General features: G+C 36.4%; 1 protein-coding gene across 5 annotated transcripts in view; it reads right to left on the bottom strand.

The window, feature by feature from the left end:
* The window catches only part of LOC139976253 (nonsense-mediated mRNA decay factor SMG8-like), a 32402-nt gene that overhangs the window by 12758 nt on the left and 2149 nt on the right, over positions 1–17495 (bottom strand). For 4 of the 5 annotated variants that reach the window (XM_071984878.1, XM_071984881.1, XM_071984879.1 and 1 more), the window contains exons 3-17: positions 17330–17447; positions 16962–17006; positions 15307–15429; positions 13537–13620; positions 11893–11960; positions 10780–10891; positions 9980–10048; positions 9588–9676; positions 8398–8519; positions 7425–7627; positions 6170–6309; positions 4880–4967; positions 3304–3459; positions 1315–1458; positions 259–478 (exon numbers count right to left, since the gene is read on the bottom strand). In XM_071984878.1, coding sequence (XP_071840979.1) covers positions 259–478; positions 1315–1458; positions 3304–3459; positions 4880–4967; positions 6170–6309; positions 7425–7627; positions 8398–8519; positions 9588–9676; positions 9980–10048; positions 10780–10891; positions 11893–11960; positions 13537–13620; positions 15307–15429; positions 16962–17006; positions 17330–17447 — 1781 coding nt within the window. The remainder of the gene's footprint in view (positions 1–258; positions 479–1314; positions 1459–3303; positions 3460–4879; positions 4968–6169; positions 6310–7424; positions 7628–8397; positions 8520–9587; positions 9677–9979; positions 10049–10779; positions 10892–11892; positions 11961–13536; positions 13621–15306; positions 15430–16961; positions 17007–17329; positions 17448–17495) is intronic. The other variant, XM_071984883.1, reaches the window with a different exon arrangement.

Here is a 17495-nt window from a genome sequence, read left to right as displayed (position 1 = left end):
TTGCAGCTTTTTGCATACAATTTGGTCATACATTTCCTGCAGATTATTGCTCAAAGTAGCATTGCAAAGTGATGTTGAAATTTTATCGGTATTCAACAATTTTTAATTTAAAAGTTTTTATCATAATTTATATACCAAAGAGCATCTGAAAAACCTCAAAACGTTACTATTTTTCTCAGCATTATGTGAAATGAACTTAAACCTATTAATGGTATTGAATACATACAATAACCAACACAAAAAACAGCTCAAACCTACCAAGGTTTACTTTAGACTTCTCGGCCGTTTTATCCATCTCTTCGGTTTCTTCGGTTGTTCTCGCCTCTTCTTCTACAGTCTCTGTTTCGCTGGGGGTGACTTTCTCCGGGTCAGGAGAGGTCTGGGACACCCTCCGTGGTGCGTAGACAGGGAACAGGATATGCTGAAGCTTGCTGCAACATTTCTCTTCCAGATCTTGAAAAAAGTCATAATTTGCAACCTGCGAAACAAAGACACAGGTAAACTCTCTTTTATTTTAGAAAACAGATATTTTGCATTCTAAAGAATATTTTGCATTCTATTTTGCATTCTTTTTGCATTCTTTTTGCATTCTTTTTGCATTCTTTTATTTATTTTTTTAGTTATTTATTTTTTTATTTTTGCATTCTTTATTTTATTTTATTTGCAATTTTTGCATTCTTTGCATTTATTTGCATTATTTGCATTCTTTATTTTATTTCATTTTTGCATTCTTTTATTTTGCATTCTTTTTGCATTCTATTTTGCATTCTATTTTGCATTTTTTTGGCAATATTTTGCATTCCGAGATATTTTGCATTCTAAAGAACCTGGTCAGGGTCCATTGTAATTTCCGACAGCAAACAACACATTTTTCTTCTTTTGTTTTCAGCAATCAAAATAAATAAATAGAAATACTCAACTGGAATTTTTGTAAAGAAATCTTAAGTTTAATATTTAGTATTAACCATTTGTATCATTGTACACATTTGTTTCTAAGCCATTTACCAGGCTTTTTTCAGCTCACATATCATGATGATGTCATAATCATAACTATTGCCACAAATATTCTTAAGAAATCATGTTTAACTTTGAAAACTTGTATCTTCAACAATGCTTTTGGGATGCAGTTTTTTTTATGAAAGAAATACCCATCAATCTTTCACAACTTTGGTTCATCTCTGATACAAGACTTTTTTGCAAAAAGACCACTTTATTTTTCTTCCCTAATATGAATATACATAATTGCCAATACAATATCTTCATCATGTGTGAGAATGAACACATTTAACAGTGTATGTCCCTATGACTACCCACCTTCAGATCGAACGGGTCATCTCTGTGACCTATGGTCTTGCCGCAGTTGCAGGCGCAAGGGGTGCGGTTGTTGTTAGTGTGGGGCATCTCCGGCAGGGTGGGTTGTTGCTCGGGGGGGTGTTCCTCATCTGGGAGGAGATGTAGCTGGGAATGAAGAACAAAGGAATATTAGTACTTTACAATCAATCAGAAAATGGAAATTATTAGTCGGCCTTATTAACCGTATTAAAGACCTTAACAAATCAATCAGTTTGTTTGTGTACCTCAATAATTGCCTGTCTATCTGCTTTATGGTTACCGTACTTTATGGTTACCGTAAATTCCACCTCTCCAGGTTTATGAATATTTGGGATTTTTAAGAGGGCTGCATAGCTATTTCTGCCAAGCCTGTGGGGCTAACATGCGGCCATCAATCATAGTTTTGGGTGTTGTCATGATTACATACCATGCTTCCGAAATGACCGCATATAATGATGAATACAAACATGTGTACCTTGTTTTAGTTTGTGTACCATGAAAGATTCCACATAGGGACAATCCTGATTAATTGGTAGGTAGGGGTAACCCCCCCCCAAACTCCTTGGATATTACAACAGTCGTAATCTATCTCATAGTTATTTATTAACCAAACAGAGCCATTGCACCAGGAAGTGGTGTTAGCCATTAACATGAGGTTTCAAAATTTTAATAACGTGTGTTCGTCCATGTATCTATATATTTGTACATGGGATATTAATATGCAGGTCAGTTCTGTCTATATCCACTTATGTAAAAACTAAAAAAACCAAAGGATGGAACAAGTATCAATACAAAATCGTGAAGGAGAGTTGAAATAGCCAGATGCTTTTTACAGGCAGTGCCCCTTTTACAGCATTAAGAGCCCCCCCTTCCCCCCCAAAAAAATAAAAAGCACCATAAAAAGAGGGAAAGGAAAAGAGAAAAACAAAGAAAATTTGACAAAAACAAAAGGACAGAAAAATCTAACTTATAATAGAGAACCAATTGATTTTTGCTTTGTGTTCTTACAAGAAAGTAGTTATAGTCTGACAGATTTCAATACAAATTTCGAGGCTGTTCAATAATTTGGACCGACTGAATGGATCGATCGATTGAATGCTTGGGTGTGAAACCTTGCCTTGATGATTATAGTGCTATTAATAATGAATATGTTTTATAGCTATTAACCAGTCAAAGTACTGCAATCAAATATTTGTTGCCATGACATCGTAAAAGTAACATTGGTCAGTGTGTTTATCTCACATATGTATATACCTGTACAGTGTACAGGCATTAAAGTTCATTGATATTACTCCCAAATATGCTAGAAATTCTGATTATGGTCACCCATGATCAAATTGCAACAGGTATTTTCACTGTCACTCTAAATCTAGCTATCCACAGCCAGATGCTAAATTGCCTATTTTGAAACTTCTGAATGGCAGTGAAACAAAAGGCAAATCAGAAAACTCCTGCAAAAAAGAGTACATTTGAAAATTCTTTCAATTTTATTTTTGGGGCAGTAGGCTAGAATTTGAGGCTAATTACTGATGACCTTTGAACTTGTAATATATTTCACTATTTTTTAATCTGCTATTGTTGATGTGATGAGGTTTACCCTATCCTGGGAATATTATTCTGTTTAGCAATAAGTGCATATATGTATGTTGCTGTATAACAGAATGAGAAAGAAATATGTAGAAATATTTCCTTAATACTAAATTGTACATCAAGAATGGGATGAAAGTCTTCAAACTGCTTAATATCATCTAAATGAAACCTTTGTATGTGCATCAAATTTACCATGTCAGGTACTTCCACCCCTAGCTGGACTTTTGTAAAGCCAAGCAAATTTCTTTTGGGTTTTTATTTAATTGGTTACTCATTTATTTCAAGTGTACTTACAAATAATGAAACTGTGAAACTAAAGGTATCAAGCGACAGGTTTAAGAGTGGATTTTAAATGTTGAGGAAATAGGACAAATATTTCACCTTCAGGATGCAATGATGACCTGTCAAACTGATGACTTCGCAGAGCTGACGACCATTTTCCCAGAATGCATCGCACTCTTGTTCCAGTTTCCTGGCGAATAATTCGTAAGCAGGTCCTCTGGCATGCTGCGAGTACACTTTTAACGCTTGGGCAAACTAAGTAGGAAAGAGGAATAAGGATGAGATATGACTTGATAGACTTGCGAGGTGACTTGTAAATATAGTTGCGTGCGCCGGTTTGTGGCTGCACCCTATGGGAAGTCCCCCAGGGGACACGTGGCTGTGGTGCACTGTGGTGCCCCAGGAGAGATTGTTTGAATTGTGCACACTTTGGTGTGTAGGTGTGACAAGTTACCAATGACCAGGGTTAAGTACAGCGCGGCGAGACTTTATTGTAAGTTGCGCTATATAAGAACTGTTAATTATTATTATTATTATGACTATCCACGGTAACTGATGTCATGCACATACTCGTCAAACTGAGTCCTAATAGATATAATATGAATATCAAAATATTCCTATACACAGAGGGACATACTGAAGTCCCTTCTGAAACCTGTTAATTAAACAGAAGTCTGCAATTCATATAAATTAATCTACCAAAGTTATCTAGTAGTAGGTAACCACTTTCAATGGTGTGTCAAAAATTACGATTTTCTCTGTAGTGCAGCTGATATTCCTATATTCTTATATACAGGAGGACAGACTAAAGTCCCTACTGAAACCTGTTAACAGAACCAATCTACCAAAGTTATCTAACAGTAGGTAACCACTTTAAATGGTGAGTCAACAATTATTCTGTTGTCTTAATTGCAGCTGATACAAGAATTTGAATAAAGAAAGAAACAAGTGGGTGAATATTCAATTTAAAGTACAAAATGGATCTGAGTTTAGTTTCGGGAGCCGAACCTTTCCAGATTTTTCAATGACAGAGTTTATCATATTGAGGTTAAAGGATGCAACGGTTAGTTTCATGCATTTTATTTCTGGACGAGTGCTTGGGTACCATTGTGAAGAAAGCCTGTGATCTGTTGGCTTGCAATCATGGACAGGAAACCGACCTTTAACATTCTAATCTGAGAGCAAGGTGGCCAATTGGCTAAGGCGTCGGACTCGTGATCCAAGGATTGTTGGTTCGATTCATGCCTAGTTCATTACGTTGTGTCCTTGGGCAAGATGCTTTATCTCACTTGCCTCTCTCCACCCAGGGGTTAAATGGGTACTTGTGAGGTAACTTGTCATTTGGCGCAGTATATAACTGCTGCCGACTGGACGGATTGTCTCTGGGACAGGTTATCATTGACCAGGGGTAATATAACGTCTGTAAAGCGCTTTGAGACCTATCGCTGGTATAAAGCGCTATATAAAAAGCAAATGTTATTATTATTATAAAGAGTGTACCAGGGTGCTCTCGAGCGTCTGGGCACATCTGGTGGTGTTGTAGTTACTACACCACCATTTCCCTTCACTCAGATTGTAATTCATTGAAGGTGCAGAAAATAAAAAATTTTCAACAAAGCTTCTCATCTGCTACAATATGCCAACCGCATAGTACTAGCAGTTACAGTAAACTGACCTTATTTTCATGGACTATGCTGGTATAATGTGAAGAGGCATTATCCTGGTAGGTTCTTGAAGCTATCGGCAAAACTTTGGCACACCGTCTGATGAAAGACAATAAGAGCTGTACATGTTAGTTCTCCAATAATCTGGTCTAATTAGAATAGAATAGAGTAGAACAGAACAGAACAGAACGTACTGCAATAGAGCAGAGTAGAATAGAACATAATAGAATGGATTAAAGTAGAGCAGCATAGAACAGAGTAGAATAGATAGTACAGTACAGAATGGAGCCGAGTAGAATAGAACATAATAGAATGGATTAAAGTAGAGCAGCATAGAACAGAGTAGAATAGATAGTACAGTACAGAATGGAGCCAAGTAGAATAGAACATAATAGAATAGATTAAAACAGAATAGGACAGAGTAGGATATAACACAGTAGAATAGATAGAACAGTGCAGAATGGAACAGAGTAGAATAGATCATAATAGAAGAGATTAAAACAGAATAGGACAGAGTAGGATATAGCAGAGCATAATAGATAGAACAGTACAGAATGAAACCGAGTAGAATAGAACATATTAGAATGGATGAAAATAGAGCAGGATAGAACAGAGTAGAATAGATAGAACAGTACAGAATGGAACCGAGTAGAATAGAACATAATAGAAGAGATTAAAACAGAATAGGACAGAGTAGGATATAGCAGAGCATAATAGATAGAACAGTACAGAATGGAACAAAGTAGAATAGATAGAACAGTACAGAATGGAACAGAGTAGAACAGTGTAGAATAGAGCAGAGTGAAATAAAACAGATGAAAAGAATAGAGTAGAATAGGACATAACAATAGGACATAACAAACTAGAATAGAACAGACTACAGTAGACCAGACTAGAGTAGAACAGAATAAGACACAGTAGAACAGAATTGCGTAGAATCAAACAGAATAGAAAGAGTCGAACAGAATAGAACAGAGTAAAACAGAATAAAGTGGAATAGAATAGAACAGAGTAGAGTGGAATGGGAAATAGTCGGCCAGAATGGGGTGGAACTGGATAGAGTTGAACAGAGTCGGATAGAACAAGATAGAGTCAAACAGAGTAGAATAGAATGGGAAAATGGAATAGATTTGAACAGAATGGAATAGAGTCGAACAGAACAGACTAGAATATAACTGAATAGAATAGAACAGACCAGAATAGACCATAGTAGAATAGAATATAAAAAAAAATTTTGTTGATAGGCATGCATCTTTAAGAACAATTTGATTGCAGAAATTAATTTAGGTTAACAGACTCACCCTTCAGAAAACCTCATGTCAACATCTAAAACAGTTTGAAGGCTTTCAAATTCCTCATAAAGTTTTGATTCCTCTGGTGGGTACATATACAACTCATACATCATATCGGCAACTTTGATCCAGTTACGAAGCGTAGGAAACTACAAAAATAAAAATTGGAAGGATAATGCTGAAATAACTCAGATGCACAGAAACAATTTAATATATTCACTGATGTATGGACTAAAGTGTATTTCCTGTCTATTTAGCTCAAAATGTTGGCAGGGCAAAGTTTTCACGGTCATCTGATTGTCCTGAGACGACCAAATTTGTATTTTGGACAGTCAAGATCAGCTTTGGAGGTTGTCCAGGGGGATGATTAGGTACATCAAATTCAGATGGCATTAGAACCCACCCTCCCCTCGCCCAACAGGCTAAATGATGAATTGGTACCTACCCTCCATCACTTCGGAGATACTGATATCAAATTTAAAGACATAGTGGTAGGCTTATCTGATCCACCTGAAAGGAACTTTTACTGGCCCAAAGCTGGTTCTTTTCACAAAACCTACACATCTCTGCTACTGTGTACATATCAGTGACTCTGTAATTTGACTACATTTTTTCGGACAACCAACTTTACTGTTTGGACGACTAAATGGCGGGAAAAAATTTGCCGTTATTGCTGTTCCTCTTTCAGTCCAGTTTCTGGTTATCTCTTCTTTCAAGAAAAGATGTGGTCATATCAATCCCACTTTACAGTTTACGTACATCCCTAAGCACAACTAAACTGTAATAAACGCCATCTCTTGTCATTGAGTTTGATAAAACTTTTATGTTTACTCAGTGTACAAAAATCCTTCCTATGGCAATGCACTTCCATTTGATTGACTAGTAAAATTTCTATTTAAAATGAACGACACTGAATTTTTTGTAAATGTTTAATCAAATTTTCGCCATTTTTACTTTTCTGGAAGAAATTCCCATGAATGGCCCACCAGCACAATGAGAAGATTGGTAAATGTGATATGTGAGTTATTGTTATTATTATTATCTACTATAGGCACATGTTAAATCATGCAAGAACTCCAACATTTTGGGAAAAGGAAACCGCGAATAAAATGATTTAAAGAGAAAACAACAACAAAGAGAGGTTATCAAATGGGAACAAGAACTGCATACAAACCAGCGACCCGTAGAAATGCAAGACCTATCATTTTTTGGCCATTTAATAAGAAAATATTAAAACTTTAAATTTAAGACTTGCAAAACCAACCTCAAAGTGAGCAGCCGAAGTGCCTCGCACCAGACTGTCTTCGAAGCCTTTTCCGTTCAGTATGATGTCAATGTGTTGCTGCAGGAAGGATTTGAAGCTATGACTCTCTCTGTTTGTTGTCAAAGTTGGTAGAGAATCTATAAAGACTGGAATGGTTGGATTATCTGGTACACCCAGCTCGAGAAGACCCTCATCAAAATCTTCTGAATTAACGAAACCGTCATATAAAGACAGGAAAGAAAAAAGAGGACATGTATTTTCAAAAAGCTTTTCTGCAATTGGTTGCCAATTTAAAGTTTAATGTTGACCAAAAAAAAGACAAGAAAAGACAAGAGGACATGAAAAGAGGACATGTATTTTCAAAAAGCTTTTCTGCAATTGGTTGCCAATTTAAAGTTTAATGTTGACCAAAAAAAAGACAAGAAAAGACAAGAGTACATGAAAAGAGGACATGTATTTTCAAAAAGCTTTTCTGCAATTGGTTGCCAATTTAAAGTTTAATGTTGACGAAAAAAGACAAGAAAAGAAAAGAGGACATGAAAAGAGGACATTTATTTTCAAGCAGCTTTTCTGCGATTGGTTGCCAATTTAAACTCATTTACAGCAATGTTCAGCAAATTATGATGGGGGGGGGGAATGGTGGAAACAAATTTACTAGACATTGACAAAGTTTTCTATGATTTTCCAAGCTTGTGATGAAGATCAATTATTGTTATTCTAAAACATCACATACATTCTTCAAGCATTTCTGAGTATCGATTCTGAGGGTTTGGATTGGTTGGTTGTGAAGGATCCTGGGTCATGGTCCTAAAAGTTTGCAAATGATTTCATTAAGGGCCTCATAAATATTGCACAATAATCAGATTGCAATAATCATAATTAAAAGACCGTCTGGGTCTGGTTCCATTATATATATTAACATTTATTTATACTTTTCCTGTTGATATCTCAATTCTCTTAATAAAACTCCCACCTGTTTTCAAGTCACCCCTAAAACTGGACGTGAGGACATCCATAGGCGTCTGCTCTGGTTCGCTTCCACTAGCGATGTAGACAAAGGCTTGATTGGCAGGAACTGAGAACAGGCAATGGTTACTGTGAAGAAGTAAAAAGTAAAATGAGACAAATCTAATCATTTCCTTTTGTAATTTTGACAAACTGTTACTGACTAAAATAGGGATGGATGAAACAAACTTGGCCAACACGTGACATCCTAGATGAGATCGCGAGGCATCTGCGAGCAACAGACGAATGGTGTGAGTTGGACACTACTCGGAGGATGTTTGTAAGACTATTGCTAACTGCTGAGATTCAGTTTTACAGTTTTAAACAATTGCTGGGTACAACGATTAGAGTCCTACTCTGCACATCTTACATCGGAGTGGCAACCATGACATCAGTCATATGGTACAACCATCAAGGGCACTAGCTATTGTATTGCCTGCAATCATTGTGGTATTTAAAACACACATTCTGCCAAACCCAAGACCTACAGGAGGGCCACACCCTTGTGTCTACATCCCTGACCTAAAGGAAGTTCATACCCACAAACCTATAGGAAAGCCACATCTTTGATCCACAGATAGGCCACACCCATGAACTACAGGAAGGCCACACCCCTGTCCTACAGGAATACTATACTGTACCCCTGACCTATACAAAAGCCATACCCCTGACCCACAGGAAGGTCATTAACTGGCCTAAGGAAGGACAGGTCCCAACCTACAGGAAAGCAGCGCACCAGACCTACAGGAAGATCATGCCCCTGACCTACAGGATGGCCACACCCTTGACCTACAGGGCGGCCATGCCCCTGACCTACATCAAGGCCACACCCTGACCTACAGGAAGGCCACACCTCTGATCTACAGGAAGGCCACACCTCTGATCTACAGGAAGGCCACACCTCTGATCTACAGGAAGGTCATGCCCTGACCTACATCAAGGCCACACCCTGACCTACAGGAAGGCCACACCTCTGATCTACAGGAAGGCCACACCTCTGATCTACAGGAAGGTCATGCCCTGACCTACAGAAGGCCCCACATCCCTGACCTACAAGGAGGCCACACCCATGACCTACAGGATGGCCACACCCTTGACCTACAGGAAGGCCATGCCCCTTGACCCTTGACCTACTGCAAGGTGACCTTTGGCACTCACAGGTTGTTAGTCAGCACTCTGCTCTTCCTGAGGATGCGGAAAATTTGATCTTCCAAATTTTGTTGTACTTTCTGCACAGTGTTTAATTTCTGCAAAAAATGAAATTAATACAAAAGAAAATTGTAAGGCTCTTATATTGTTCAGAATATCATTTCAGGTTAAGTTCTCAGTCGAATTAGTGACTGTCTGTTGCTGTGCAACAAAACAAAATTTAAATGCTACACAACCTTACAAAATATACATGTATACATTAAAAACTCTCTCATGGTATAAAAATAAAAATTTTTACAAGAAAACTATCGGTAAGTTGAATCTTGCCTCAAAACTGTCTCATGTTTTAAAGTCTACTTGAATAATAATCCTGGTATTAACAAAACAAAAGCTGACCTTACCTTAACCTTGCCTCTGATCTGTTTACCATCTACTCTAGATCCTATAAGCTCTTCTGTTGGTAGATCGTTCTATCGAGACAAAAAAGATGTGAAGGAAAAGAGAAAGGAATTTCTGAAATATGACATGAAATAGCTGATTGAAGCATCCAGAGATGTCAGTCATATCCAATCCTGGATTATCAAACAAATATTGTGGTTTTATTAAACAACAAGCCAAGTTCGTTTTGACCAAAAATTTCATCCGAATTTGCTCTACGACACTGGTGGGCAAAGTTGTGGCACATATCAGTATCCTAAGGTTAGACAAGCTGCATAATACCCAAGTGTTTTGTTATATCATTCCTACTAAACTTGCAGGCCTTGAAACAGCAATAGTTACAGGCTAAACATCAATGGATTGTGCCATTTGCCAGTAGAAATATAAGGCAGTTGCCTTTTTCTGCCAGTAGCCATTAAGAACATAAGCATATGATAAGGTCAGTTAACACAGGTCAGTCCAAAGATGGCCATGATTTCCTAACCAGACATAAGCCCTGCTGTATTACTGTTTATTATCAGCTAACATTATTGGGCTGCTTTCATAAGCCTTTACAGTAACAGACATGTGTTGTTATTCAGGCGAGTGCCAGTGAGGACTTTTTATGCAAATTACAATTTTTAGCAAGTTGCTGAATTTGTGAAAATCTAGGCCTAAAATTGTACTACAAGTATCTGGGGTGAATCTGGTCAAAAGTGGAATGTAAGTTTATTATTATTATTTAGCAATGAGATTCCTTTAGGTACAAAGGAACATAATTTACCTTTTGGAAAACAAACAAAAGCCTGGGAAGACACATCCTGCCGACCGCCTGCCACTCTTTAGAAATTGGCAGGTCGGTCATCTCCATGGCAACCAAGGGAATCTGCTTCTCTCTGGAAAAAAGGAAGAGATGGTGAGTGACAATGCCACATTAGTTTCATGTTTTTGTTTCATTTATCGTATCCTTGGCACGATTAGTTTTCCTTCTGTCAATCAAATGATGAAACAATAAACTCTATTGTCTTGGAAATATAAAATCACTTGTATGTTCATTTTAGATAGAGAATAAGCAATGCTTGGCTTTGAATGTTTATTTTCTTTAATTTTTACAAATAGACTTCTCTGTCAAGTTACAACTTACTATTAAAATATCACCATAACTTTTTGTATTTTCCTCCTTGAGTAATCAATTTTCTGTAAAATTACTTCATTATTATTATTATATTAAGAAATAAAGATAAGAGGGAAAAAAATATATCTTCTTTGAATTTGAACTGTCAACTTCATCTTTGAAAATCAAATTTCATCCAAGTTTTCATCCAATGTTTGGTCTTTTAGCTATGAAATTTATGAGAGCTATGATTAATCCTTACATGTCCAAGACAAAACAGTTTTCTCTTCCCTACAGAACTTGAAGTGCCCTTTAAAGTGCCCTTTGAGCATAAACTCTGGATACAGACACTAAACATTTAGACATAAACAAATTTAAAGTTATCCTTTTGGTGATTTGGGTTGTGGAGATAATGAAAAGACTACCTTGCCATTACTTTATTACAATTTCCCTAAAACTAAGAAGATAAACAACACACAAAATGTGTTTTTTTTTAATTTTTTGTACTTTGCATTTGACATACTTGAAAATGATTTGACGAAGAAAGTTAATTGAAGATTGAATTTTATTTACTTCTTCATTCCATATCAATGCTAACATAAACAGTGTATAGGAATAGCAACAGAATTCACCACAGATGAACAGAATATTGAAGAGCAAATAATACAATTTTATAAATGGAAATGTAAGTAGAGGAACCAGAAAAAGGAGTAAACCTTTTCAAGTCTGGTCCCTTTCTTTAAAGGTACAATTTAAGAGAAGGAGAAACTTTTCTGTATTTACCTTGTGTTCTCCAGGGCTCGAAACAATTGCACATAACTTGTATCAAATGTGGTCTTTGGGTGTGACAACTGACGAAAGAAATAGACACAAATTTTGGATTTAATATTAAACATGTACCATTTTATAATCATCCTGTTGACAAAAGATTTAGGACATAGACTCTTTGACATTTACCACTATCTTATAAGTATTTTTATGAGCAGTATTTCCCCAACTACATTAAGAACATGTGGTTTCTTTGCACACAATCTGCATGCCATGTATTCAAGGTGTTGTACAGTACCTCTTTGTTCAAGAAAGCGTCTGAAGATCTGTTAATTGTTTTTATACAGAATAACTTGCCCATGTATAATTTGCAAAACCAAACCTTCAGTTCATTTCTTTCAGATATCAGCTTTTTCGATAATGTGCAAGCCATTTACTTTTTTTCCTTTTATGGGTGGGGTTGGGGAAGGGGTTGGCTTATTTGTTTACGTTCTAATTTAAATTGTTTACTTTGTTTTTCTTGTCCTGGGCCTGAAAGTCTACCTGTCAAGACCACAAGGGATTCTTAAATCACTTCCTTTCATTTTGACACTTTTTGTTCTCTACTATTCTGTGCTTGTTATGTATTATGTCAAGAAGGAAAAATCTGAACTGGACTGAACTCAAGTGAACTGAACTGATCTGATCTGATCTTAACTGATCTAAACTGAACTGAATTGAACTCAACTCAACTCAACTGATCTTAACTGATCTTAACTGAACTGAATTGAACTCAATTCAACTGAACTGATCTGATCTTAACTGATCTTAACTGAACTGAATTGAACTCAACTGATCTTAACTGAACAGAACTGATCTGATCTTAACTGAACTGATTTGAACTTAACTCAACTCAACTTATCTGATCTTAACTGAACAGAACTGAACTGAACTGATCTTAACTGATCTTAACTGACCTGAATTGAACTCAATTCAACTGAACTGATCTGATCTTAACTGATCTTAACTGAACTGAACTCAACTCAACTCAACTGATCTTAACTGAACAGAACTGATCTGATCTTAACTGAACTGATTTGAACTTAACTCAACTCAACTCAACTTATCTGATCTTAACTGAACAGAACTGAACTGAACTTAACTGATCTTAACTGATGTTAACTGAACTGAACTCAACTGAACTGATCAGATCTTAACTGAACAGAACTGAACAAACTGAACAGAACTGATCTTAACTGATCTTAACTGAACTGAATTGAACTCAACTCAACTGATCTGATCTTAACTGAACAGAACTGATCTGATCTTAACTGATGTTAACTGAACTGAATTGAACTCAACTCAACTGAACAGAACTGATCTGATCTTAACTGAACAGAACTGAACAAAACTGAACAGAACTGATCTGATCTGAACTGAACTGAATTGAACTCAACTGAACTCAGCTCAACTCAACTGATATGATCTGATCTGAACTGAAAATGTACATAACTAGATTTAGATTTTATCAGTTGGAATTCATTCAAGTATTACAAGAGAATCAACAATATCTTAACTGTATGTCAACTTTCAAGTGCAGCTCAAGTTTTTTCCTCTAACCCTGGCTGTAGTACTAATCAAAAAGCAAAAGTGAAATAAATTAATACAAACTGGGCTTACCACGACAATATGACAAACAGTAAACATGAAGATAAGCGCTCTTGCATAATCAAATTCTTGGTCCTTCCAAAAAAGATGACCCTCCTAGCAGAGAAGAAGAGAAATTTTTTTTTACTTCTTTAAATATGTTATGCATAATATCCTTTTACTTTATTCTGTACCTCATGTCAACAGACATGATTTCACTGTTCTATATATTTGTGTATGTATAAGCCATATATTATCTGATACCCCTCAAATAACCAGATACCCCTCAAATAATCCAATACTTCACAAATAACCTGATATACTGTACCGTGGCTGTGCTGGACTGGCTAGGTTAATGCGAGCTAAATTCCACCGTTTGGGACAGAGAAATAATTTCATACTAGTGTCGTTAAATTACATGACTCGAGACACACTGGGAGAAAAATGCAAGCTGTTTTCCTTTCTACTGCTTATTAACTGCGAATTCAAGTGGCATTTCGACAGTCGATATACAATTTTTTTTCGAGGCCTGCATTTTACATTCTGAATTCCTATCAAGAAAGTCTCACTCCTTATATCAAAAACTAAACTTCCATTGCAGGTGCTAGGCATAAGATACTTTCAAAGCATATACACCTAGGCCAATACTGCTTGTGGCTGTGTTCAAAAATAAATAACCATTTGTTATTGTGCTGGACTGGCTAGGTTAATGCGAGCTAAATTCCACCGTTTGGGACAGAGAAATAATTTCATACTAGTGTCGTTAAATTACATGACTCGAGACACACTGGGAGAAAAATGCAAGCTGTTTTCCTTTCTACTGCTTATTAACTGCGAATTCATGTGGCATTTCGACAGTCGATATACAATTTTTTTTCGAGGCCTGCATTTTACATTCTGAATTCCTATCAATAAAGTCTCACTCCTTATATCAAAAACTAAACTTCCATTGCAGGTGCTAGGCATAAGATACTTTCAAAGCATATACACCTAGGCCAATACTGCTTGTGGCTGTGTTCAAAAATAAATAACCATTTGTTATTGTGCTGGACTGGCTAGGTTAATGCGAGCTAAATTCCACCGTTTGGGACAGAGAAATAATTTCATACTAGTGTCGTTAAATTACATGACTCGAGACACACTGGGAGAAAAATGCAAGCTGTTTTCCTTTCTACTGCTTATTAACTGCGAATTCAAGTGGCATTTCGACAGTCGATATACAATTTTTTTTCGAGGCCTTCATTTTACATTCTGAATTCCTATCAATAAAGTCTCACTCCTTATATCAAAAAGTAAACTTCCATTGCAGGTGCAAGGCATATGATACTTTCAAAGCAGATACACCTAGGCCAATACTGCTTGTGGCTGTGTTCAAAAATAAATAACCATTTGTTATTGTGCTGGACTGGCTAGGTTATTGCAAGCTTAATTCCACCGTTTGGGACAGAGATATGATTTCATACTAGTTTCGTTACAAGTCATGACTGGAACTACAAAATTTCAAAAGTTAAGTTGACTCAGACTGTAGGTGAGTCAACTCTTTCCCCATAGAAATAATACACTGACTTGAGTAAATAAAAGTCACCAAAAAATCATTTTCAACGAATTGACTCAAAACATAAGATGTAGTCAGTTGTTATATCACTGATTTAATATCATATAGCAACCTGATAGAACTCTTGTAGGCAGGGGAGGTTGACCTTGTTTGGGACAAAATTTGTTTTAAATGTTATCAGCAGCTCACAAGAGCTAAATGTGAAGAATCTTTTCATTTGTGATTATAATAGACTATGTCTCCCTCACCATTTGGCTCAGACACTGTTCGGTTCGCTTGCCCAGTTGACAAAACATCGCGGCATCGAAGACTGAGACGAGATGAAGGTATAGCACGCAGCTTGAAGAATCATAGTAACATTCAATGTAACACTGTATGAAAGAGAATACGCAGGAATATAACACTGTTAAGAGAATACACAGGAATGTAACACTGTATAAAAGAGAATACACAGGAATGTAACACTGTAAAGAGAATACAGAGGAATGTAACACTGTATAAAAGAGAATACACAGGAATGTAACACTGTAAAGAGAATACGCAGGAATGTAACACTGTAAAGAGAATACGCAGGAATGTAACACTGTATAAAAGAGAATACGCAGGAATGTAACACTGTAAAGAGAATACAGAGGAATGTAACACTGTAAAGAGAATACACAGGAATGTAACGCTGTATAAAAGAGAATACGCAGGAATGTAACACTGTAAAGAGAATACAGAGGAATGTAACACTGTAAAGGGAATAAGCATGAATATACTGTAACACTGTAAAGAGAATACGCAGAAATGTAACACTGTAAAGAGAATATGCAGGAATGTAACACTGTATGAAAGAGAATACGCAGGAATGTAACACTGTAAAGAGAATACGCAGGAATGTAACACTGTAAATGGAATACACAGGAATGTAACACTGTAAAGATAATACGCAGGAATGTAAAACTGTAAAGGGAGGAATGTAACACTGTAAAGAGAATACGCAGGAATGTAACACTGTAAAGACAATACGCAGGAATGTAACACTGTAAAGACAATACGCACGAACGTAACAGTTTTCTTTTGAGTTGCCTTTGCTAGATAAGATTCCTCCCCATATGACAATGCCACAGTTTGAACTCTGTTGACTTTCTTTAGGACAAGATGCATTCAGCTTCTCCTTTATAGACGACACATGAACCAAGTATTACACCACATCAACAAACTTTCCCAAATTTGAGTGACCATAATTTTATCTGACAGATGGCTACAAAAAATCAACTTTTAATAGAGAAGATATTAACACTGATCATTCTAACATTGATCATTCTTTAGCCTTGACTAGAAATCATCTTTATCATCTGAACAACTCTACTTATGAAAAGTGACCGTCCATTCAGCCCATTAACAGTGCAGTACCACCAAACTTGAGATAAATAAAACACTTAAATGGTGTGAAGACTCGTGCAAAAAGAAACGTCTTATGCCGGTAATTTGACCTAGTTTCAAATGAGGTGTAACAGAAGTGTTAAACAAGACCATCTATCCCAGAAAATACACACACAGCTTGCTACCGTTGGTAATTAGACACTAGTGTACAGTCAGCACATACAGCTGGGTCAATACCCACAGCACAGTATACAAACGATACAGGGATGGACTTCTCAGGTCCAGCTAAAGATAACAAGGTATCATGTTTCATTACTGTCTGCATTTTGTAGCGACACAAACAAAACATCACTTGCAAGCAACAGAAAGTTAACTTTTTTAGATGGCCGCACACGGTTTGGGGCGAGTCTTCAATGCCTTTAACATTATCACTTTTCCACACCGTTACTTCTTCACATGATATAATATTTAATAAGACCTAAAGTTAAAATTTAACAAAATAACAATTCTTGTGTTTTTATTAGGTTTGGCTCACCTCATCTTCCTCATCACTCATAGATGCTTGTCCAACATATTTTGCCTGAAAAAGAAAAATATGCATATCAAAAACCATTTCACAAACATTGATCAATGCATTTTGTTCTTGTGAAAATTGTTCGTACAAGCTCAGAGGCTTGGAATGAGACTCCATACGACCTAATTTTTCTCGTTAATTTTGCCAGTGTGGAAGGGTTTTCTCTTCAAGATATTAAAGTTTTACATTTGTTTGTAACCAGAATATCCCTTTGAAGTAAGTAAAGGTTCAGGGAAATGAAACATATTTACACAGAAATTTATGGACTATTATCAATTAGAACATGAACAGGTTACAAATAACCACAAGAAAAATTGGGAGTAAGGTACCTTAAATACTGGTGACTTAAGCAGTTGGTTAAAGCACAAGCCTTTCGATTTTTCTTGACCATCACTTTTGCCAAACAGTCCCACAATGCATATATTTTTCTCTCCATCAATCAGCTCCCTGCAAATTGGAGAAAAATTGAAAAAGTTAATACATACAGTATCTATT

Source organism: Apostichopus japonicus, chromosome 11 (genome assembly GCF_037975245.1).
Source record: "Apostichopus japonicus isolate 1M-3 chromosome 11, ASM3797524v1, whole genome shotgun sequence".
Lineage (NCBI taxonomy): Eukaryota > Metazoa > Echinodermata > Holothuroidea > Aspidochirotida > Stichopodidae > Apostichopus > Apostichopus japonicus.
The sequence above is the reverse complement of the archived record's forward strand: the minus strand, read 5'-3'. Positions and strand labels throughout refer to the sequence as shown.